Below are 24,626 nucleotides of genomic sequence, written 5' to 3'. Positions count from 1 at the left end.
CAATTATTCCACTATTTAAACTTAACCGCGTTCCCCAAATTCACTACTATCCTACTCTACTTCTAACTACCACGCCGTCGTCAACGCCGCTTCTTTTATATTCGCAAACCACGTTCTAGAATGACCGCGAAACGCTTCGCGGTTTGCTTCGAATCTTCCAGGTGTGGCGCTTCCTAACTGTGGCCTACTTTAATACGCGCCCGGCCAGATATTGCGGCGCTTCGATTCCATCCCGAATCGAGTATAGTAGGCCCAAACCGTAACAATATTTTCTGCTGCATCTGCATAGGTTTGTGTGCAAAACGAAAACCGCTAAATGACCGCTAACGCCGCCATTAAAAGTGACATTCTAGGCTTTCTTGTACAGAGGGCAGTGATTTGATTCATTGTAAATTGTAAGTTTGTATCATTTGCTTTATCATATAATAAAGTAGATGTTTTTATTCTATAATTGAACACTAACTGAAACTTGAACGGCTTTTTCATTGCCTCAAAACATAAGCCAAAATGCAATGTTTTGATGCCAACTGTCAGTGAGGATGACAATCAGAAGAATTATTTTGTTTACGTTCAAGATTAGCTGTAATTGGTCTATTTCTTTATGCACGCTGAAGATTGTCTGTGATTGGTCTATTTCTTTGCGCACGCTGAAGATTGTTTAGGATTCTGTATTCGTTCAACCGTTGGCAATTGCCTACTTATCCGTTCTCTAAACTGTTAGGTAATGAACCAATATCCCTATAGGAGTAGAAAAAACATTTTTTGATTGACAAAGCGTTCTACAATCTTGACGAGTTTTTTAATAGTGACATGGAGGAGCTAAATTGTTATTCGTAAATCTTGTGACGTATTTTAGTTATTTGTATTGTAATTTTAATTAACGGATTGTATTATGTTTAAATTGTTTTCGTGTACTTTGCTTCTATTGTGTGACACTGTTCTACGCCCATTTGGGTTTTGAATAAATAAACAATTATTTATCTATCTAATCCGTATTACTTTGTCACAGGATAAACACAATAATCGATTGTGATCAAGTACTAGTCATGGACCATGGTGAAGCGGTGGAGTTTGGACCGCCTCATGAGCTTTTGCAAAAGAAGGACGGATATTTTGCGAAAATGGTTTCACAAACTGGCGAGCGAATGGAAAGTGTGTTGAAGAAAACCGCCGAAGAAACTTATCTCAGAAAAAGAGCGATAAGTAATAATCAGGTGAATGGTAGTGAGCAAAACCAAGTTTCTGGTGATTAAGTAGGATCCGGTGCCTTAATTTATGGTGCTTTACAAATAAGTTATATTTTTGAGAGTTACAAAATGTTGTGTGGTTTTACATTGTTAATGTTGTACTAACGTTCTAATTTTGTTTTGGTGTTCTCTTTGGTTTTGACTCTCTATCAGGTGTTCTGTTAATAGGATAAGAAAACAAATAATGACAAAAACATTTTTTTTTGGTAAGCGCTGTTTATGTTACTACTTAATGCTAATAATTTATGACAATAATATTTTTCTTTGTTTTACAAGTTTAAATATTTATTAATTAGAGTTAATAGTTAATACAATATTTATTTCAGTTTATTAAATGTATTGTGTAATTACTATTTATTCCCTGAGTGGATGATCAAGTTGTTCAGAGTGGTCTAATTGGTATGGATCACTGTTGCTATCTTCTAAACTGTAAAACTTAAAATTCAATAAAATAACTGACAGCTGCTCCTAATGACAACCACCGAACAATCGATTGTTGCTCCAAAGTAAGCGCATTTATAATTGTGACGTCATTCATCGCAAATCAATTACTAATCGGTTTGTTATTATGAATCCCGCATTCAATGCTCCCGACAAAGGTGATGGAAAACCTTTATAGATAGATAGATAACAGCTTTTATTTAAAACAAATAATTACAGGGTAATTATGTTTAAACACGTCAAAGAAGAAAAAAGTATCTAGTATCAGTGGATAGATGTATACATATTTAACTTATTGCTAAGAACGTTGCACTTTTTGAAAGAACTCCTCAAAATTGTAAGGTTCGATGAAAACGAGAAGATTAAACAAATGTGTTTCTCGAAGTTTTCTAGGTAAAGTATTAAAGCATTTTATCGAAAAATATGTACACTGTTTTTCAGTTAAAGTTTAAAAGCAATATGTGTTAAAAAAATAGATATTGCTGGCAAAGTTAGAAGATCATTATTTCTAAATGCATTTCGACAAGTAGTTAACGGTGGCGACTTGGTGATTATTCTTAGTGCGACTTTTTGGTTAGTGAACAGCAAGCTTATGTTAGTGCTGTTTCACCAGAATATGATATTGAATTGAAGCAATGAATACACTGTTCCATAATAAGCAATTCTTAATGTGTCTAAGCTACAGTGTTTGGTGGTCATCAAATATGATTCTAGCCAAGAATAAGCAGCACCTCCTATTCCGTATTTTTTCAGCTTTTCTAGAATAATGCTGTGGTTCAAGCTATCAAAAGCCTTTGAGAGGTCTAGAAAAAGTCCACAGACCTTCTCGTCCCTCTCCAAAGCCTCCATTGTAGGTTCAATAAATTCATAAAGTGGAGTCTCTATTGATCTTCTCTTCATAAAACCATGTTGAAAATTACTTAGTAAATTATTGCTCGAGTTATTGCTAGATAGATACAGCATTACTCTAGTGTACATGGCTTTTTCAATAGTTTGGCAAACGATGATTGGACATTGATAGGGCGGTAGTTTGATACCATTTCTTTGTTTCCTTTCTTAAAGATCGGGGTAACTACGGAATGTTTTAGATCTTCAGGAAATAAGCCATTTTTTATTGGCATATTTATTATACAGAGGTGAGCAAAATTCATTTATACATTTTTTTAGCCGGAAAATTGGTACCTCGTCTTCACCAGAGCTGTTCTTATTTTTGAATTGTTTTACAATTTTGAGTATTTCATTCGTAGTTATCGGAGGTAAGTAGATAGATAAAATTGCAGAAAAGTCAGGACATGTGTTCTGGAAAGTATTGAACTGTGACCCATTTGAGCACGTCATAAAATATTTATTAAATTTATTCGCCAGTGTCAATAAGTCCCCTTCAGGGATGTTGTTATTTTGGTGATAATTATCATTTGTTTTTGGTTTATTATCTGTAGTGTTTAAACGTTGTTTAATTGATTCATTTTTTGCTTTGTTTAAGAGAGATTTATATTTATTTTTAAGCGACATATAGTATAGTCTTTCAACTTTGAATTTCGATTTGTTAATACATAATATAAATTTAGCTGTTCTTTACATTCTTGTATTTCTTGTGATGGGTAATAGTCCTTGTTTCTTGAAGGGTAAAATTTTATGAGTGGGAAGTTTTTATAAAAATAATGTAAAAAGATATTTTTGAAATCACGCCATTTGGAGTTTACAGTTGTGGCATTAAAAGTAGATCGTTTCACGTTTTAGATCGGATGAAAAGTGCTTTATTGAATTTTCATTATAGTTTCTTTTGATTACATATGGAAACATTTTTTTGTTTTTGGATTTCATAGTGATTAGTTGACCTAGATGTTCAGAGATATGCTCGTTCACCAAGGAGGTTGTATAAACACAAGATTTGTATATATTATTTTGTATAAGTGTCAGTCTGTCGAAGCGGGCGAAACCCAATCTGAGAGTTGGTCACAAGTCACCAGATCAAGCTCAATCAGAGTTTCTGATAAAATGATCATCAATCCCACATTTCCTGGTTCTCCATTATTCTTGGTTGTACTCGGGTGTACAGGTTGTCAATTTTTCGACGCTTTCCTCGGGTATCTCAAAAACTACAAATGCTGGAACAAAACTGTTTGCGGTTTACTGTCCTACTTTTTTTTGAAACTAACGATGGTGCAAACAAAACTTTCGTTACTCTCTTGGTTTTCGATTTCTAGGGTGATTTTGAAAATCCTGAATTTTGGGACCCCCCTCTTGGTTCCGCCAAGTAAACCGCAAACAGTTTTGTTCCAGCATTTGTAGTTTTCGAGATACCCGAGAAAAGCTTTGAAAAATGGACACCCTGTACGGCTTATTACTAGATGTCCTCTTGACTTGAATCTCTTGTATCTCTCCGTGACGCTTGTTTTGTTGTTTGTGACTGATTCAAACTCCAAGACGTAGGCAAGCGCTGGCTGATAGAAGTTTGCTCTGTGTCACAATCTTTGGCCGTATTTGTTTTTACGCTCCATGGAGCGAGCACAGCTTTTTTGACGTCACAACGACCTAATTTGACAATTAGTCATATTATGGTTTTGCCAAATTACGTCATTGTGACGTCAAAAACGCTCTGCTCGCTCCATGGAGCTTGAAAACGAATGCAGCCTAACTAACTAACCAAATTTTGAAATTGTTTGAAAACGAAACATAAGAGCGGTGGAAAAGGACCAATAAGTAGGGAGCATTTTGAACTGTTTGATCAAGTCTTAAGACGGGTATCCCGTATCCGCTTGTTGCATCTACTTATGCATATCAAATTTTGATACAAAGAAACGCAACGAGGGCGAAAGCTCAGCTTGGCGGTTTTTCACCGTAACATCAAAGTAATGTTAGAATACGCAGTTAATTGTATGTGGACGGGACGTTGACAAGTCGTTGCACGTTGCGCGTTATTGCAGTCGTTCTGAATACAGAACTCATAATGTTTCTCAGTGAATAGGTAGTATTTAGAATAATTGCAGAGTGGAAGTAAAAAAGGTGCTGTGCCATAATTTCCGAAATTGAGTTATTGTCGTAGAAAGATGTTAACCGACTTGCTTTGTGACCTGACAAAGGTGGCAAGTGCCATATGAGTTCGATTACGCCTTCTACAATAAAAAATACTCATAATCTGATAATTTTCAGATTTCTAAATCAACCGTTAGGGGGCGTTTCGATACCACTAAAATGAACAATGTCCACAATCCCACCACTTCACATGAAGAGAAGAAAAAGTTAAATAGCAAAATTGTTTGTTGAGAACAGACAATTACGTTCATCGTATTTCTGCGATACCATTTCATTTAAAATTTTAGAGTTTTTGGACATTTTTCATTTTAGTGGTATTGAAACGCCCCCTAGCGGTAGATTTAGAAATCTGAAAATTATTTCCCGAAGCGCTACTATGTATAGTGTTCAAGAAACAGCACGGCTTGTTGCAACACCCGGTACAGGGTGTCCCATTTTCGACACTTTTGTAGGGTATCTCATTTATTTTTAAACTATCGAGGTTGCGGTTTTCAAAAATATACAGGGTGGACCATAAGTAATGGGACATAGAGCTACAGCATATTCTTGACATTAAAATAATACGATTTAGCTAAATTGTCCTATGCCGAAAGTTAATATTAAAAAAGATACAGGGTGTGAAAGTTAAATTTTAATTTTTGATTTTTTATCATATCCTCACGGTCTATTGATATAAAGCACTGAAAATGTATATAGGGGGGTTTTGCCAGGCGGAAAATAGGATGCTTTTATCTATTTTGTAGTGGCCGATAGGGAGCGCTACCGGCAACCATTTCAGCTGCTTAAAAAGACTCAAACTTTTATTTACACAACTGAACCGGCTATACAACTTTAAAATATGATTTGATAGGGTTTCTAAGTAAAAAAGGTATACATGTTCTGAGTCCTAAAAGTTGACGGTTTTCGAGGTATTTAATATTTTAATATTGCATACATGTCCATATGCTAATAGATTAAAAAGTTAAGGGCGAAAGAAAATGTATGTAATTCGTACAAAACATAAAAAAACTAGAATTGGAGACCTTTTAGATAAATCACACAACAAAAATAACGAAAATAATAGATAATAGATCGCATTCGTATTCTCAGTTTTTTATCTGAATGATGAAACAATAGAAATTAAACCACTAGAAATTAAAGAATTAGAAATAAAAAATGTTTCTTTTGGAGAACAGGTGTTCTACATAGGCAAAATAAAAACTTACTTTGATAAAAAAAATAATTTACTAATTTGAAAGTTGCTCTTTGCAATACCAAAATGTTAAATATCTCGAAAACGGTCAACATTTAAGACCCAGAATAAGTATACCTTTTTTACGTAGAATACCTATTAGAATCATATTTTGATGTAGTATCGCTGGTCCAGTTGAAAAAAAAAAAGTTTGAGTCTTTTAAAGCAGCTGAAATGGTTGCCGGTAGCGCCCCCTATCGGCCACTACAAAATAAATAAAAGCATCCTATTTTCCGCCTGGCAAAACCCCCCTATATAAATTTTCAGTCAAAAGACCGTGAACATTTCATCAAAAGACCGTGAACATATGATAAAAAATAAAAAAAAATCCGTTTTCACCTCTTCAAAAAGTTTAAAGATATCTAAGATACGGGGGGTAGGTACCTCAAAAGTGATATTTTTCAATTTTCCCCTGTATCTTACCAACGAAATCCGTTGGTTTACGGACGGTTCAAAGTTTTCAAAAGGGACTGGAGCCGGGGCTTTCTGTGCCAAGGCGGGGGTCTGTCTGACTGAGGGACTGGGACAAACACCGACGGTCCTGCAGGTGGAACTCTACGCCATCGAGATCTGCTCTAGGGAGATGATATATAAAAACCCCCCTAGGCGGAAATCGATACAAATCTTCACAGGCAGTGAGGCCCCTGTTCGAGCTCGCTCCTCAGGTCACTTTGTGTCAAGGCGGTCCTGAACTGTCTTGTCCTTAACACTCTTGGAAAATCCAACAGCGTCACCCTGATGTGGATTCCGGATCACTCCGACTTCACAGCTGAAATCCGTGATGCAATCTGATAGCATCAACAAGTCGGGAACACTCCGACCTATGGCTGAGAATTACAGGGTCACTCTAAGGAGTTCATTAGGGGGCCCTCTAAGAACAGGACCAACAATCTCCTGCAACTCAGCAGACCACACCTGAGGGCAGTGACGGCGCTGTATACCGGTCACTATCAGCTAAGGGCTCACATGCACCGGATAGGCCTGGCGGAAGATGTATGTAATGATGTATGTATGAATGTATGGAAGATGACTGGCCAATTCCAGGTCCTCCATAAAGGAACGGGCGGATGTACGCCCAGGAGACCTGGACAACCTCTCATCCAGAGCAGTTATTCGGTTCCTCAGGGAGTCGACTATTCTGGATAAGCTCTAACTTTTATGTGTGAGTCACAATAGACCAGCAGTCGCGGTGGAGAGCAGAATATGCCCACTCAAGGTACATAACTAACTAACTACCAACGAAATGGATTATGACAATTATTCTACTGATGTCATGTTTCATTTCACAAAAAAGTAACACACTGTCGCGAAAACCGCAACCTTGTTAGTTTAAAAATAAATGAGATGAGAGAGCCTACAAAACTGTGGATGTGGAAATGGGACACCCTGTACAACGCCTAAAATTTTTCAATATTTTGAAGAAGCACGATAATTGTTGGTCAGTTTTAATTAAACTTCACGACCCTATAGATCGATCACAAAGCTTTTGCGAAGTTGGTGTATCTCTTCTTAAAACCACCTAGTATTAGCATTCTGCACTGTTTTAGTAATAAGAAAGAAATAACCTATAAACAGTATAAACAATGGTATTAGCGTATTTGTCCTCCAAGCTGTATGAGTCAGCTGATTTGGATCTTACTCGGCTGTTGTGCATTGTTTGGAATTCAAAGTGGCAACAAGCTGTCAATCAACAGTGTCATCTGTCAAACAGCTGGTTTTTGCACTTGTATTTCTGTTTATTTATTTATAAATGTTGATAAATTATAATATTATGAATTGAATTAAAAGACTGATTGGTGCTTCTTAACATACCTTACCTAGTGTTCTAGTGTTCAAGACCAAAATTTCCAAGTAAAGTGTACAATTTATTTGGGGAATTAATATCATTTATTGTACTTTTATTTAAATTGTAATTTATTATTTATATACTAACATACATAACCTCTATTTCTGGAATGTAGAATGAGCAATGCAAATTTCACAATAAACTTAAAACTCACATGAAACTATTAAATTGAAAAAGGGTATTATTTCCAATACAGTACTAGGTATTATTGATTTAAAAACAGTCCATACAAAAAAAGTTAAGATGTCCCATTCAAGTGAGTCTTCCACATTGCCTACCAATGAGCAGATTATAGATGAAATCACAGACAATTTAACCACAAAAACATGTTTAGCAAATGACTCAGAAAAATTAAACAACTCTAATACCAGTGATACAGAAGAAAACATGATACCAGTAGATTTCGATGCCACTGACTCAGAGGAACCACCTGAACCAGTTTTTGATGATTTTATAGATGAAGAACAATTGAAAACTTTAGAGAGTACACTAAGTGATGAAGAGAAGTTGTCAAAAAAAAACGAGGCATTTAACTTAAAAACCCAGGGAAATGACATGTTCAAGCAGGAGAAATATGAAGAATCTATTGTTCTTTACACTGATGCTTTGAGAACCTGTCCATTGCAGTTTAGCTCAGATAGAGCAGTGCTGTATGCTAATCGAGCAGCTTCAAAGGGTAAGAAATTTATTTTTATTGTAATTATGACTATTTATTTTATTTAAGTCACTGCTTTATCTGTATAATAATACAAAATATTGATTTTGATATCTCTTACCGTTTTGGAGTGGTATTAAAGTTTGTAGATCTTTTGGTTCTACTAAGAAAGTGTTTATTGGGTAATTCCGTAAAAGAGTGAAGCAGAGAGGAACAAGTATGATAACCTGGCGACAGGTGTTTCTGCTTTTTTGGCTTCATCAGGCATGTAACTCCATTTGTATGAAAGGAGATTCAAAAACCATCTGACATACACATAGGGGTGTAACCTGAAAAGGATTTTACACTTCCTTGGGTAGGATCACTCACAATGGTTGGCTTTAATGTCACCCATGCAGAAGTGAGATGTTGTCCACAATATGTGGATCCTCTTGCAGAAATCACAAATGTTTTGCTGCTGACCTTTTGTGATATTCATGTTTGTTTTTGTCCCTCCTTTTCAGGTGTATGTCAGTTGGTTTTTGAAACTCCTTTCATACAGATGGAGTTACATGCCTGATAAAGCCAAAAAGTATATCCACGTGACGCCAAGTTATCATCCTTATTCCTCTCTGCTTCACCTTTTTGTGGAATTGCCCATAAACACTTTCCTGTAACTCATTACATCCGCGTAAACATTCTTCCTAATTTATGTTTGAACTTAAAAGGATTGGCAACTTTATACAGGGTGTCCCTGAAAAAATGCTACCACAAATTCTTCAGGTTTAAATATGAAGATATAACCCAACTTACCTCAGTCAAAAAATCGATAATTTTGGAGATACAGAGTGTCAAAAGTTTAATTTGGTTTTAGTTTTTCCCACATATTTTTAGATTAAATATAAAAAAGGTATACAATACGTGCTAAGATTTGATTTAGGCAGACGTTTTTGAGATATCTGAATTTAAAAAATGTACTTCATGATGACCAGGTCTAAATCATTATTGAAAAATATTTAACACAATTTAAAGTTTAAAGTGTAGGTTTTTAATTAAAATAACCCTCTGAACAGTAAAATTTGTCACTAAAAAATAAAAAACATTAAATGTGTTGTTAATTGACAATAATTGTTAATTTTATTATATTACTTTATTCGTAAAAATGATACCTAATAAAAGATTTATCAACAACAAAAATTTAAACAATCTAATTTAAAAAAAGCTTTTATCAAATGTTCAAAATGACTTTCATTTTCCTGTCTACAAAGATTAATACCTTTTAAAAAATTAAATTCATAGACTTCTGTACCATTTTGTTATCATTTTTCAAAACGTCAATTCCAGTTTGAATACGTTTCCTTTGATTCATTTTTTGGATGTTAAATCCAGATTTCTCAAACACGACTACCCGAATCAACTAAACTGCTTACCACGTCAACCGGGACAGTGATGTTTTTGGGTAATTTTTGAAACTACGCCATTCTGAAACGAATCAACAGATTTTAATCCGGTTCGGACCGTCATTGAGCTTGGTTTATTGGCTCCTTACTGATGTGAAAAACTTTTGTTTTAATGCACTCTAATTGCCTTATACAGGGTGTGAAAGAAGTGCGTGCAAAATGTATTTATTTTCAGCAAAAATAGATAGAAAGCAAACAGCGATCGATGATTGCACAATGGCCATTAAATTAGATGGTTCCTATGTAAAAGCTTTATTAAGAAGGGCAAAACTGTATGAAGACACTGAAAAACTGGATGAGAGTTTAGCGGACTACAATAAAATAGTTGAATTGGATCCGGGAAACAGAGAAGCAAAAGCTGCTCAATGTAGATTGTCAACGATGATAGATGAAAGAAATGAAAAGTTGAAAACTGAAATGCTAGGTATGACTAAACAACTGTTTTTCTTATTAAATAATTTGTACTACCCGGGTGTGCAAAGTATCTATTTTGCGCACACGCAGCAACCCAGTTTATTATTTATGAAACGGAAAAAAAGCTTCAATTTGAAGCAGAATTGCCGCTTTATTTGTTGAAAAAGTATCGTCGATACTTCGCGCTTCGAAAGTCTGATTGCCGCTTTTACATGATTTTTCATGCACAAACGACAAACCAAACGTTCCGATCTTAACATAAAATATATATTTTTTTAGGTAAACTGAAAGATTTAGGAAATGTCATTTTGAGGCCATTCGGACTTTCCACAGAAAACTTTCAGTTAACACAAGATCCTAATACTGGAGGATATTCAGTGAATTTTACACAAAATAAAAGCTAAATTTGTACTTTAATATTTATGTGTAATAAAGTTTTGTTACAAAAATTGGAGTTTATTTATTACCGGATACAAAATTATTTCACTATCTATACAGGGTAATTCAACGTTAGTTTAAGTCAACGTCTCGTTAACTCAAAGCCAACTAAAGGTAAAATTATTTTGTCATTATCAGACTCTGAAGGTCTACTTCTAGGATAGTAACGTTGTACTATCCTAGATTAACTAGAGAAATTAATCCGAAACCTCCACCTCTTCAAAACGAATATTGTGTCCTCTGGAAAGTGCATGTTCTGCCACCGCTGATTTCTCGGTCTGTCCCAGTTTGCAACTTCCCTTGTGCTCAGCTATTCTCGTGTTGACAATACGTTTAGTTCCAATATATACGGATCCACAGCTGCAGGGGATTCTGTAAACTCCAGAAGCCGATAAAGGATCCCGTTTGTCCCTGGCCGATCTGAGACTCTGTTGTATCGTGCGGGTTGGTTTAAAGACCGTCTTGACCTTGTGCTTCTCTAAAATCCTTCCAATCCTATCCGTGACCTTGTGTATGTATGGTAAGCAAGTGCAACCAACTTTCTCTTCAACCTCCCCCGTTTGTTGTCTACGTAGTTCGATGTTTCTTGGGCGAGTGGCTCTGTTGAATTGTCTACTGTATCCGTTCCATCCGAAATCCCTTTCTAGATGTTTAAGCTCCTTTTCTAACTCTGATGGTTCTCAAATCCTTCTTGCCCGCTCCGATAGGGTTTTGATGACTCCTCTTTTTTGGCTAGGGTGATGATTAGATCCACTATTGAGATAACGATCCGTGTGTGTTGGTTTGCGATATATCGTCAACGTAACGAAATAGCAGAGCACAAGAAAAGTTGCAGACTGGGACAGACCGATAAATCAGCGGTGGCAGAACATGCACTTTCCAGAGGACACGATATTCTTTTTGAAGAGGTGGAGGTTTTGGATCGATCACAACGTTATCCTAGATTAACTAGAGAATCCATTGAGACCTTTAAGCACGAGAACATCATCAACAGAAAGGAAGGTGATCTACCTTGTTAAATTCAGAGTGGAAACAAACCTTGCGCGCCGACGCCTAACTGTTGTGCGCATATGCAACCCCCCACGGGTATAAATACGACCGACACTCCAGCAGTCGAGCCAGTCATCGTCGAGAGGTACGGAAGAGCACTTCAACAGTTACGTCATCGCCTTTGATAAAGTCCGCCGCAGATGTGGACGAAACGTCAGGAAGAAATTCCATTGAACCACGACTTATAAGCCCGGATACCTTTCATTATACAAGGAGAGGTGGAGTTCTTAGGGTATCGGTCTTGAGGAGGGCTCGAATAATTAAACTTTGAAGCTACCAAGCTTTCGGAATTTTATTTGATTCCTTCATCAGGGCTAAAAAATTACAGTCCAAATTAGTCACGCCAAACAGTCTGACAAGTTGAGTCACATTTTGTTGGAAGATAGTTTAATTACTGCTACGTGTTATATTATGAAACATGTGGTTCCAGCGTAACATTAAATTTGAATTTGAGAATTCCTCATTGAAAACACGCAGATAGCGCCCACAGCCAGTTGTCACTCATTATTATTGTTAAAAACTTTTCTTTTTTTAAAAAATTGTTAAAACTAACATCACAATGTTACACAAAAACTTAAGACGTAAATTAGACGATATTACACATTAAAAGACTAATTATTAATTTCGCATGTGATCTTAATGCAAGGCAGATTCGAGAAGCAGTGCTAAAGGTGTAATTTAGACGTCGGATTTACTGTTATCAGTCAAACGTTCACATTCCATGGATACCTACTATATTGATTATGTTCAAGAAAAAACTGGGTCCATTAGGTTAAACTTGCCCACACTCAGTTAAAAAGGGATGGTAAAGTTACCTGGAGGTTAAGCCTCAAGTGGAAGACCCAAACCAACAAAACCTGCACAAACAATCTACAGTCAACCCTTATTTTTCAATTTTTATTTTAATCTTTATTTTATTTTATTTTTCTTTATGTTGTTGTTTTTTCTAATTTATTATTTTTTTAATAATAATAATAATAATAATAATTTATTTGTTCCAATTGTACAATGATAGTATACAACATGGACCTCATACGAGGTGTAGAACGTGTCACATAGTCAAGAAAAATAGTGAATTATTTACATCAAAATACCTATTTAAAGCTAAATTATAATTATAAAATTATAAAAATATACACAATTACACAACATTACGCAATTTTAACAAATTCTGACTGAACGCATACACACGCTGTTAATAACAATATCACAGATTTCTATTCATCAGGGGCTCTTTAGCATGAATTGAAGGAAAAGGAAAAATATTCCCTCACACTATAAAAGGGGTTATTCAATAAGGCATTTTTGACTGTTCTTAGAAACACTCGTTCCTCGAGAGATCTCAAATCAGACGGTACATGATTCCAAATCTTGAGAAGACTATAATGAACATTCCTTTGCACAAACGAGTACTTGGTCCTATCCAACAGAAAGTCGTCCCCATGCCTAGTATCATATCCATGTACTTTAACGTTAGATTGAAATAATGTTTTGTTTTGAAGAATGAATTTTATTGATTCATAGACATAGAGACCGACCACAGTGAACAATTTCATATCTTTAAAAACTGATCTACAACTCTCCCTAAACCTCAGTCCACAAATAGCTCTGACACATCTTTTCTGCAGTACCTGCACCCTCAAAACATCAGACGAACTACCCCAAAAAATAATTCCATACCTGAACCTGGAGACAACATATGCATGGTATGCATTCAGAGCACACAACTGACCAACCTCGCCTGCAAGAACCCTAAGAGCATAGCAATACTTGGAGAGATCACTCACCAATCCATCGACCTGAGTCTTCCAGTCTAGACGATGATCAATAGTCACGCCCAAGAAGGATACTGATTTTGATGTATCTATTTTAACGTTATTTATTATGTATGAGCTTTCCTCCTTTATGCTTGATCTGAATTGTATTAGCTGAGTTTTTTCGACATTCATTAACAAATTGTTTCGCGTAAACCAGTCTTGCAGAATATTTACAGAGTCCGTGAGGTGTTCCTGTACATCGTTTTCCTCAGAGATGACAATAGAGGTATCGTCAGCATACATCACCAAATGATACTTTACCAGCGATGGCAGTTCATTGGTATAGAGGATGTAGAGCAGTGGGCCAATGATAGACCCCTGTGGCACTCCTTTAGTAATTAAGCAATAATTTGATTTAATTATTTCCCCGCGTTCATTGGTGTCCACTACACATTGGACTCTTCCAGTTAAATATGTCGATATAAGCTTTTTTGCCACTCCTCTTATACCATATCGATCCAGTTTTTCCAAAAGTATTGAGTGATCTACGCTGTCAAAAGCCTTTGACAGGTCCACCAAAACAGCTACTGTATTTTTGTTCTAATTGATTGAATCCAGTGTCTTTTTCAATGTTTCATAGGTGGCTTTTACTGTTGATCGACCCCTTCGAAAGCCATACTGACTGTCTGACATAATACCCCTTCCGTCCAGATACCTAATAAACCTTTCATAGATCATTTTTTCAAAGATCTTGCTTAAATTTGATAGTAAAGAAATTGGTCTATAGTTCTTGAGATTATCAATATCACCTTTCTTTTTATATATTGGCTTTATATGTGCAATTTTCAATTTACTTGGGAAGGTACCTGTTTGAAAACAGATATTTATTATATATGTTAAAGGCTCTGCTATTATGTCTGCCACCTTTTTTAACAGTGATACCGGAAGTTCATCTTCTCCCACTGATTTTTTGTTTTTCAGACTATTAATGCATTTAATCACTTCCGGCTCTGTTACTGCCTCTAAAAATATAGATGTCTCACTATATTTCAGATGTGCGTAATCTGGTTCTAGCTGCTTTCTTGTGTCTGGACATGACTCAATGAAGTAATTGTTAATGCTGTCCAGTAAATCATTTTCTGCTGATGCTCGGCTGATGTAGGCCCTCGACCCTGTGTTTCAACTCATCCAGTTCGACCCTCAATTTGTGGTTTATTGCTATCTGTTCTTCATACTTTTCCAGTAAAATAGTGTACTTATCGTCAATATTTTCTAATTTTTTCATCACGTCATTTAAAGTGTATCCAGAGCTGCCTTCACTCACCTTTACCGGATTGGGAGAACTTGTAGTTCCTAGTGAAGGTCTTTTAACCTTTTCAGTTCTTGGTTCGCATGGTTGGCAGAACCAACGTTTCCCATTTTGATTCTTTAGCTCTTTTTCATAGCTGTTTAGAGTAGCCTTAGACATACTAATACACTTTGTATGTGTCCATTTGTTACACTTGCAACATTGAATTGCATACGTGTTTTCGGTTGTGCTTTTGCATTTCGAACATTTAGCATCCACCATGATTAATTTTGATTTATACCTTTTATGTCAGTCTGGCAACGTTGCCTCTTCGAGCCGAATTTTCATGCAAGCTTTTCTTCTTAATCACTTCTTACAAACTCTTTTTGCTTATTCCACCGAGAAACTGAACCATCTGATTAGCCAATATGCACATTTGAAAATTTAATTCACACTTTAACTTAGTAAGAGAGTCGAATTTTAGCGGACGAAGTAAACAAAACAACGCAAAAAAATAATAAATTAGAAAAAACAACAACATAAAGAAAAATAAAATAAAATAAAGATTAAAATAAAAATTGAAAAATAGGGGTTGAGTGTAGATTGTTTGTGCAGGTTTTGTTGGTTTGGGTCTTCCACTTGAGGCTTAACCTCCAGGTAACTTTACCATCCCTTTTTAACTGAGTGTGGGCAAGTTTAACCTAATGGACCCAGTTTTTTCTTGAACATAATCAATATGGTAGGTATCCATGGAATGTGAACGTTTGACTGATAACAGTAAATCCGACGTCTAAATTACACCTTTAGCACTGCTTCTCGAATCTGCCTTGCATTAAGATCACATGCGAAATTAATAATTAGTCTTTTAATGTGTAATATCGTCTAATTTACGTCTTAAGTTTTTGTGTAACATTGTGATGTTAGTTTTAACAATTTTTTAAAAAAAGGAAAGTTTTTAACAATAATAATGAGTGACAACTGGCTGTGGGCGCATTCTGCGTGTTTTCAATGAGGAATTTTCAAATTCAAATTTAATGTTACGCTGGGACCACATGTTTCATAATATAACACGTAGCAGTAAGTAAACTATCTTCCAACAAAATGTGACTCAACTTGTCAGACTGTTTGGGGTTTTTTTAGCCCTGATGAAGGAATCAAATAAAATTCCGAAAGCTTGGTAGCTTCAAAGTTTAATTATTCGAGCCCTCCTCAAGACCGATACCCTAAGAACTCCACCTCTCCTTGCTAACTAGTCGGTCAAGACTACCCTTCTCGTATTTCATTATACATTTAATTTACGTTTATATGTAAAGATCTAATGCGTGTTGTTAAAAGGTTTTTTGCAAATTTGCGTATAATTCTTATACGTAAAGTTGCGTATGGTCAAAAATAGACCCCCAGAATAGTATAAATGATACTAGGCATCTACAACGACAGAGACGATACACTGTAAAACACATTTTTAATAACATTTTAATTAAAAAAATTTACATTCTTGTATTCGGGCGGCATAAAAGTAAATTCAGCACCTTCAGCTAATTTACCGTAACCCATTTCTTTCATCAATTTAGTTGGGGCATTTCGAATATGCATTGGTACAACGGGCTGTGGCCCTTTGTGTTGTTCTATCAATTTTTTTGCTGCAGCTAGAGCACTGTCACACTCTCTCGATTTCGGAGCTCTAGCTAAGTATACGGCACATTGAGCTAAAAGCACATCTGCCTCTGGCATTCCCAGCATTTGGCAACCTTGCATAGTGGCAATTGCTAATTGTAACGCTTGGGGATCCGCATTTCCTATGTCTTCGCTAGCGGCTCTAATCTGTAACATAATTTTTTTATTTTACAAGCCTTAAGATGAATAAAGTGTTTTAAAATTATTGCTAATGTAACGACTAAGTTTGATCAATATTTTATACGATCATAAAGCAATGGTTTGGATCTTGAGCTACAAGTTGCTGAAATTTAAGTGAAGAAGAAGTTATTTTTTTAGACCATTCTTTTTTAGATTTTGCCAGTGACATATTAATGGATTTGAAATAAAAGTTGATTTTTTTCCTTTAGTGAAGGGATCCCGAAAACTAGCAGAGTGCGTCTTCTTGAAAAGAGTAAAGGGAGTTATCAAGAGAAAGGTATCAACACTTCTCTTAAGAATTCCGTTCCCTGTGTGTTTCGGTGATTTGCGTTCCTTTTCCTCTGAGCATTAAACCACCAAACGTTAGCATCCGTTTGGAACCCTCCCGAATTGGCCCTAAAATCATGACGAGCCGTCATCTTTCTTACTAGCTACATTCAAACATTCCATGACAAGCTCATGGGTGTCCAGCAATCTTTCTGACATCTCGTCAGCATAGTTGTCAATGGCCCTTGTTTTGGCCAATTGGAGATCCAAACAGTCTCACGTCGCCAAGGAGTATTAATAAAAATGACCACCAGTCTTTCCATTGTGCATTTCCCTAAATAGCCGCTTCCTTATCTTTTTTCCATCAGCACACTCCCATGCTCTTGTTAGCAAGCGGTCTTCAACCACAAGCGAGTCCCCTGAGGTCAGAGTTATTGAACATAAGGCATTTGCTAGAGATTTCTTGCCATGTTGGTCTTGGCTTGAACTTGATCGGGACTCCATTTATCATCGGCTGTCAGCTGAACCATTCTGTTAGGCACAAATGCCTTCACGTTCTTCTGTTTTTTGGCAATGTTTGCAATCTTCTGCGCAAGATCTTCTTGAAATTATACTACTGGAGTTTTTTCTGATCCCTTCTGGATGGTCGTACACGTCCCTCGTTGGAGAGCGGGGCGGCAGCCTTACTCGACAATCTCTTTTAATATGTAACATACACTCTCCACGTGATAACACTCCACTATAGAGGTCCTAATGTTAATGGATGTTTCACTTCCTAATGTTTTTATTTCTTGCACTAATGTGCCTACCATTTATTCCATTTTGTTTATTGATGCAATTGATTCAGCAACACAATCGACTGGCGGTACTTTCCCTTTTTGAATAGACACGGCCCCGACTTTTGGCTTTAAGTCTGCAGGCATCCTGAACCAATTCACTGCTGTTGCTTCCCTTAAACATCTTTAGCATTTTCCGTACCTCCAGATCTCAACTCCCTTCTACAAAGTACTGTGCCACAAATTCTTGGATTTCCTCCGGAACTGCTGGGTAACCCAAATTGACAAGACGTCGAACTTCAAACTCTTGTAAATTTTCACGTAATTTCTGCTGTCATGCCTTTAATTGAGTTGGATAAACTTATTTTCTGTGCTGAGCTCCATAACGACATAGGCAGGGTCTGTAACAGGTCCAAAGTAGGTCCTCGTCGTGCTACCACCAGTGCTACAGCCCTTTCATTGTTGTTCCACCCATTGGCATTTGCAGCGGCCTCAAATTGGAGTTGGTACGTTGCTCATCAGGTTTGACCGTCGTATGTGAGAGGCTTGACTTTGTTGATCCCGTTACCGGTGATTACTGTAAAACTGGGCTCCGCTGCTGTCGATTTTTCACTCTAAGTTACGTAACTTCATTCCGACTTCGAGGATCTGCCTCGAATATCGAACAACTCTCAAGAGTCGGTTCAACCAGCGACTCTCTATAACACGCGTCAAATGTTGCGGTGCATCCTTCCCAATCGAGAGTTCGCTCGGTCAGTCACGAGCATAGTAGGCGCCATTCCATAACAATATGTCAAAAATCATAACATGTGGAACAAAACTAACTACGCCATTGGATTTTACGACAAAAACTTTATAAACAGGAGGTTCCGCTTTTTCGATATTTAAATGAATAACAGTATCTGCGGAAAGAACGGAGAGACTTCATGTTTAACACCGGTAACGTTTATTTGATTAAAATCGAGCACAGTATTGCAAAAACCGCATGACTCTAACTTAAAAAAAGTCCCAATGAAAAATGGACACCTTGTCGAGCACCTTGTCCTATATCAGTTTGTGACACCAATTCAGGAATGTCCTGTATAGCAGCCTAGTATATTTTATAAAGCCTACCAGACTGTTGAGACATAAATCCCTTATGTCTCCAAGTAACGATAGTGACTGTCCCAAAAACTGCACACGCGCCTTGGAGAAAGCAGGGCAGTTCATAGGAACACGTCTCCCATTACCGTCCTTTGTCCGACGAGTTTAGATTACAAAAAAAACTTAAATCATGAGATAACTTCTTGTTGGATACACAACGATGTTAAATTACAAATATGGACTAATCTGATAACAATAATTATCGTAAAAAAATGTTTGGTAAGTCGAATTTGAATTTTTCTGGACTAATGGTTTTTGAATATGAGTTTAAGTAAGAGAGTATGTTAGACACACAACGTCATTAGAAAGACAGATATAAAGCTACTGACAATTCAAGATTGAGCACTGTTATATCCAGTTTCTGGGTCAGTTCCATATTTCTTAGGACGCATAACAAAAGTTCTGTGATATTGGCCTAAACAACAAGGACCTATGCCACATAAAAAGCTGCTGCCATGGCTAACTAATTTTTAAAAGGAATATTTACTATCCAGTCATTGTATTTCCAATCATTAGTTATCTACGTCACTCAAGGGTTATTCCGCAATACTAAAAAAGCAAAAAATGAACAAGTATGATGATATCCATGCTGGATTCTGCTTATTGACTTCATCATATACACTTTCTCATACACATACAGATCAAGCTAAATGCCTGATGAAGCCAATATAGGCAGCAACACTTGTTGCCGGGATATCATTCTTCTTGGCCGATTTATTCCGGCTAGACCACTTTTCCTATTCATTACATTCACGTTAAATATTATTTCTTCATTATTATTAGGATTACTGTTTGAAGACGAGACCCGCGAAACGATAGAAAATCTACTGACTGATTATATGGCGGAACACGGTCCAAACATTCTCAAATCCGAAGTTCAAAAAGCAATACACCAAAAGCACGAAAAAGTCCAGGATCCGATGAAATACTACTTGATGACGAAAGCATATCTGTTCTGACGGCATACTTCAACCGGGTCTATCAAACTGGGAAACTTCCCAGCGACTGGCAGAAATCGATCTTCATCGCCTAACCCAAAAACAACAAAGCTAACAAGTGCAATGACTTCCGATTAATTAGCCTAATGAGTCACACTTTAAAAATACTCTTAAAGATACTTCTCAACAGAATTTATGCCAAATGTGAACACAATATTGGCAAAGAACAATTTGGATTTCGTAGCGGACTAGGCACACGTGAAGCCCTTTTCTGCATGAGGACACTATTACAAAAGAGTTGTGAGTTTCGAAAAAATATCTATATATGTTGTATTGACTTCGAAAAAGCGTTTGATCGAGTCAAACACACAAAATTTTTCCAATGTTTGAAATCATATAACGTAGACTATCAAGATATGCGCCTTTTGATAAACCTATATCATAGTCAAACAGCAGTAGTCAGGCTAGATGACAGCGTTACAGATGAAATACCAATAAAAAGCGGCGTAAGACAGGGATGTGTTTTATCACCCCTGTTGTTCAACCTTTATTCAGATAACATATTTTACGAGGCTTTATATAGCAGGACAGAGGGAGTAAAGATAGGTGGCGAAATTGTAAACAACGTAAGGTACGCAGATGATACTGCCATCATTGCAGAAAACATGGAAGACTTGCAAATACTGCTGGATAGAGTGAACGAGGCTGGTCGAAGATGGGGTATTAATATAAACATCAAGAAACCGAAATGGATGACTGTGGGCAGAATAAACATAGAACCAATTCCGATTACAATCAACGGACAAAATATTGAACTGGTATCACATTTCAAATATCTGGGTAGCTGGCTGAACAATGACATAACGTGCGACGAAGAGGTAAGAGTGAGGATTGAAATGGCACGTAAGGCATTCAGCAAATGGAAACCAACTCTCACTAATAGACCTCTGACACTTCAGACACGGTTAAGAACACTCCGCTGTATGGAGCATTTTTTTGTACGAATGTGAGACATGGACCCTTAAAGTTGACATCATGAATAAAATAGAAGCGTTTGAAATGTGGTGCTATCGAAGAATCCTCAAGATCCCGTGGACTGCACATACCAGTAATGAAGAAGTACTCGGACAGCTGAATAAGGATCGAGAGCTCCTGAACACCATAAAAACAAGAAAGGTCAGTTATTTCGGGCATATAATGCGAGGTTATAAATATCACATCCCTCGCCTGATTAATCAGGGAAAGGTTGAAGGCAGAAGATGGATAGGTCGCAAAACGCTATCGTGGCTGCGAAATATTATAAGAAACTGGACCGGACTGGCAGTAGAACTATTCCGAGTAGGAACAGATAGAGCCCAATTCAACCAAATTGTCATGGAGATAGCCCACGCTTGAAGCTTGAAGACAGGCACGGCACCGAAAGAAGATTATTATTATTAAGTAGGTAGGTGATGGAACCAAGAGCAACAAACTTATTTTTTTTCTAGATACCTAGTAAGATATACCTAATATTTTTTTTAACCAAATCGGTTTCAAGATATTAAAACGGTGTATTCTAAGCGACTTTTTAGCTCTGCTGGTTATCGAGATACGTTCACTAAAGATAAAACTCACTTTGTATTTACTTCTACTATTTTATAAATTTACCATTCTTCTTGCAATAAATCGCGGATCCTCGCCGCTCATTATCATTCTAGTCGTCCAATATAACGCCGCATTATCATCGGAACCTCTAATGCTTTTATGCATTGCTGAAATCATATTGTAATGCTCTTCCCCCATTTTATCATACAACAGCTGGTTATTTTTCAAATTGCTTTCAACATCTGCAATTTTAATTATTTTAGTAGGCATTTGATGAAAATAACTAATTACAAGCTGTAGATTGTTTAATGCTGTTCTGGCATCTCCATCACTAATGTCAGCAATCCATTTTAGAGCTGTACTCTCTATAGTCAGACTGTTTTCTGGTTTTGTTGGTTCATTTTGCTGACTGTCTGTGTCAATAATTAGGCCATTACATGCCCTCGTTGCAGCAGACAGAATGTTGTACAACTGCTCAGAAGTTAATTTCTCCAAAACAACAACTCTGCATCTACTTAGTAGGGCATTATTTATGGTAAATGAAGGGTTTTCTGTAGTAGCTCCCAGTAATACAATATCCCCTTTCTCAACACTCATTAAAAAAACATCTTGTTGTTTCTTATTAAATCTATGAATTTCATCCATGAATAACACAGTTCTTTTACCAAATTTTAAATCATTCTTTGCTAATTGTAAAATTGTTTGTACATCTTTTATGCCAGCTGTTGCAGCACACAATGTAACAAACTTCCATTTGGTACTGTGTTCCTTACAAATTTGTTCAACTATGTGGGCTAAAGAGGTTTTTCCACAACCGGGTGGTCCCCACAAAAGCATATTAGGAATAATAACTTGGTCCAGTAAGGAACGTAATACTGAACCTTCCTTTAAAATGTGGCACTGACCAATAAAGTTATCTAATGTTTTGGGTCTCATTTGAAGAGCTAATGGTACACTGAATGTACGATCGTATGTGTTTTTGCTTTTAACATTTGATGTGGTTCGAGAAGAACTAGCATCACTTTCTTGTTTTAAGGTTGCACTCTCTACTGGGATTCCTATGGTACTTGATTGCAGTTTTGTAGCGCCGTTTGTAGAAAAATCTGAAGATGAGTGCTTGATACGTTTTCTGGGATGATCTTCAGAAGAGCAGTTTAGAAATATGCATCTATTGGCATGCTTTTCTATTTCAATTTGAGAGAAAACCTCACCACAAATTGGACATTCAATAACTTCCTTGGAATTTGATGCTTCTTTATCGTTCATGTTTAACTATTAAACGTAAAATTGTGTAAACCCACAACACAACTCTCATTTAAAACCAATGCTGCTTAAGCTAAGCTAACTGAACTTTACTGAACCAAACTACTACATCAGCTGATCGAAGTAAACAAACAAACACTGTGGAGGACACACAGTTTTAAGTTAATGTGTTCAAAAAGTATTCTACCATAACTGAGAAAATGCGAATAACTGAAAGCAATTAGGTACGTTACCCTTGTAACACAATAAAATTACCGACCGATTTATTTTTCAGTCAATTATCCTGTTGACTAGTAGAAGAGATCGTAGGACAAAATTGGGTTAGAATTGCTGTTTGTTTGTTCATCTTGTACGTTTATTTTTATTAGTTTAGGTTTTCCAAGTTTTAGATATTTACGCGTAATTTGTGTGAGATCTTTATTAACAAAGCGCTCTTTCTGTGTAGTAAACTGATTTGGGTAGTCGCGGAATCCGGGATATTGACAGGTTGTCCTACATAAACATGAAAAACTTCTAACCTCAATTTTATCATTTGCTAGGTTCATGTTCATGTAGGTTATGCTGCTTATCATGTAATTTTTATTATTTATTATTATTGTTTTAATATTTCTATTTAGCATCAGCTTCGCACTCCTCAATATTTTAGTTGAAGGGGTTGTAAGCATCACTGTGGTTAGTGCTCTTTACTTTTAAAGCAGTAATAAAGTAGCAAGCCCAGTCTCCAGTAATTGCCTTAATTGTAAGTACTTTCAATAACATTTTTCTTTTGTAAATAGTAGATGGTAGATTATAGTAATAAGCAGAAATGAAAAAAATAAAATAAAATCTGCAAAAATCCGCAAAATCTGCTAGGAACAAATATCTCTGAAGAATCAGTAATATTGAATAACTTGTTTTTCCCTGCACTCAGTGGACATGGATGCGCAGCCAGACCAAATTTCACAAACCCATTCCCACATTAAATAAAGTAATGTACGAACGAACAGGGCTCCTACATTTTTCAAAAAATGATCCCCTCAGTACACTATACTTTCCTTTGCAGGATTTGCAATAAAAGATAGCACAAGGGGACATTTACTCTCTGTTCAGTGAATTGACTTGAAAATATGTGTGTATTATAACATCATACTACCAGCTATTGTCAGTTATTCTGGTTATTCAGGTTATTCTGATGTTTTTATCAGTTTCAAATAGTGTAGTTATTTATGTTCAAAATGCCTTTCTGGTATAGTGAAATAGAACATCTTATTTCACGACTTTTAGTCTATTTCCAGAAGGAGAAAGTGGCTGTAAAAAACATTATTACTACTAAGCGGTATTCAATGTAAGTTTTTTATTTAATAACGTGCTTTTTTGACAATTAATATCTTTGTTGTATATTGAGTTATATTTGTTGACATTGATATTGTGACTTTTGATTCTATTTTAATAAAAAATTCGGAGTTCTCAATGTCATAGATGTTTCCACAAATCTAGTAATGTCACTAGACATTTTAAATATTCCTAGATATTTACCTAGATTAGATATAGATATAGATATTTAAGATGCAATGTTGCCAAACTCTAGTAAAGTATTACCTAATGATATTTCTGTGCAAAGGGGCATTCATATTATTACGGTCTCAATAACTGTCAAATAAAAAAAACAAACAAACAAACATACTTTATTGACAACTGTCAAAGGGCTAACGACCGGGGTCTTCCTGCCTGAATACAAAAATTTTTTTTTAACTTAATATATACCAAACTCACATTTTCCTGCATATTGCAAGGGGGATACAAAAAAAAAAAAAAAAACATGTTTTTTGAGTAACTAGTTCTAACTTAACAGTAATTGTTCAATTTACAAATTTTAAGTAGGTTTTGGGACTTGGTTCTTCATTTCAGTTGTTTGTTGGTGTATTTTTTGTAGCAATGATTTTTTCCATTAAGGTTACTTCAGGGTATTTTCTTTTAGTT

General features: G+C 36.2%; 4 protein-coding genes across 5 annotated transcripts in view; 3 read left to right on the top strand and 1 right to left on the bottom strand.

The window, feature by feature from the left end:
- The window catches only part of LOC145727701 (ATP-binding cassette sub-family C member 4-like), a 46,060-nt gene extending 44,478 nt beyond the window's left edge, over positions 1 to 1,582 (top strand). For both annotated transcript variants that reach the window (XM_081977506.1, XM_081977505.1), the window contains exon 23: positions 1,010 to 1,582. In XM_081977506.1, coding sequence (XP_081833632.1) covers positions 1,010 to 1,253 — 244 coding nt within the window. In that variant the 3' untranslated portion in view covers positions 1,254 to 1,582. The remainder of the gene's footprint in view (positions 1 to 1,009) is intronic.
- Positions 1,583 to 7,665: 6,083 nt separating this feature from the next.
- On the top strand, positions 7,666 to 10,758 carry Ttc1 (Tetratricopeptide repeat domain 1). Its single transcript, XM_081977812.1, has 3 exons — positions 7,666 to 8,477; positions 10,071 to 10,319; positions 10,589 to 10,758. The coding sequence occupies exons 1-3, from the start codon at positions 8,045 to 8,047 to the stop codon at positions 10,711 to 10,713; spliced, it is 807 nt and encodes a 268-aa protein (XP_081833938.1). The 5' UTR covers positions 7,666 to 8,044; the 3' UTR covers positions 10,714 to 10,758.
- Positions 10,759 to 16,287: 5,529 nt separating this feature from the next.
- On the bottom strand, positions 16,288 to 22,888 carry LOC145728799 (ATPase WRNIP1-like). Its single transcript, XM_081979317.1, has 2 exons — positions 21,468 to 22,888; positions 16,288 to 16,663 (listed from the first exon to the last, which is right to left on the bottom strand). Exons 1-2 carry the CDS (start codon positions 22,668 to 22,670, stop codon positions 16,316 to 16,318), a joined length of 1,551 nt encoding a protein of 516 aa, XP_081835443.1. The 5' UTR covers positions 22,671 to 22,888; the 3' UTR covers positions 16,288 to 16,315.
- Positions 22,889 to 23,224: 336 nt separating this feature from the next.
- LOC145728800 (acylamino-acid-releasing enzyme-like) overlaps positions 23,225 to 24,626 on the top strand; it is a 39,085-nt gene continuing 37,683 nt past the window's right edge. The window contains 1 exon segment of the mRNA XM_081979318.1: positions 23,225 to 23,406. The gene's annotated coding sequence lies outside the window, so the exon portion shown is untranslated.

Source organism: Ips typographus, linkage group LG4 (assembly GCF_016097725.1).
Source record: "Ips typographus isolate SLU linkage group LG4, UJ_Ityp_2.0, whole genome shotgun sequence".
Classification (NCBI taxonomy): Eukaryota; Metazoa; Arthropoda; class Insecta; order Coleoptera; family Curculionidae; genus Ips; species Ips typographus.
This window is presented reverse-complemented; position numbering and strand designations above follow the sequence as displayed.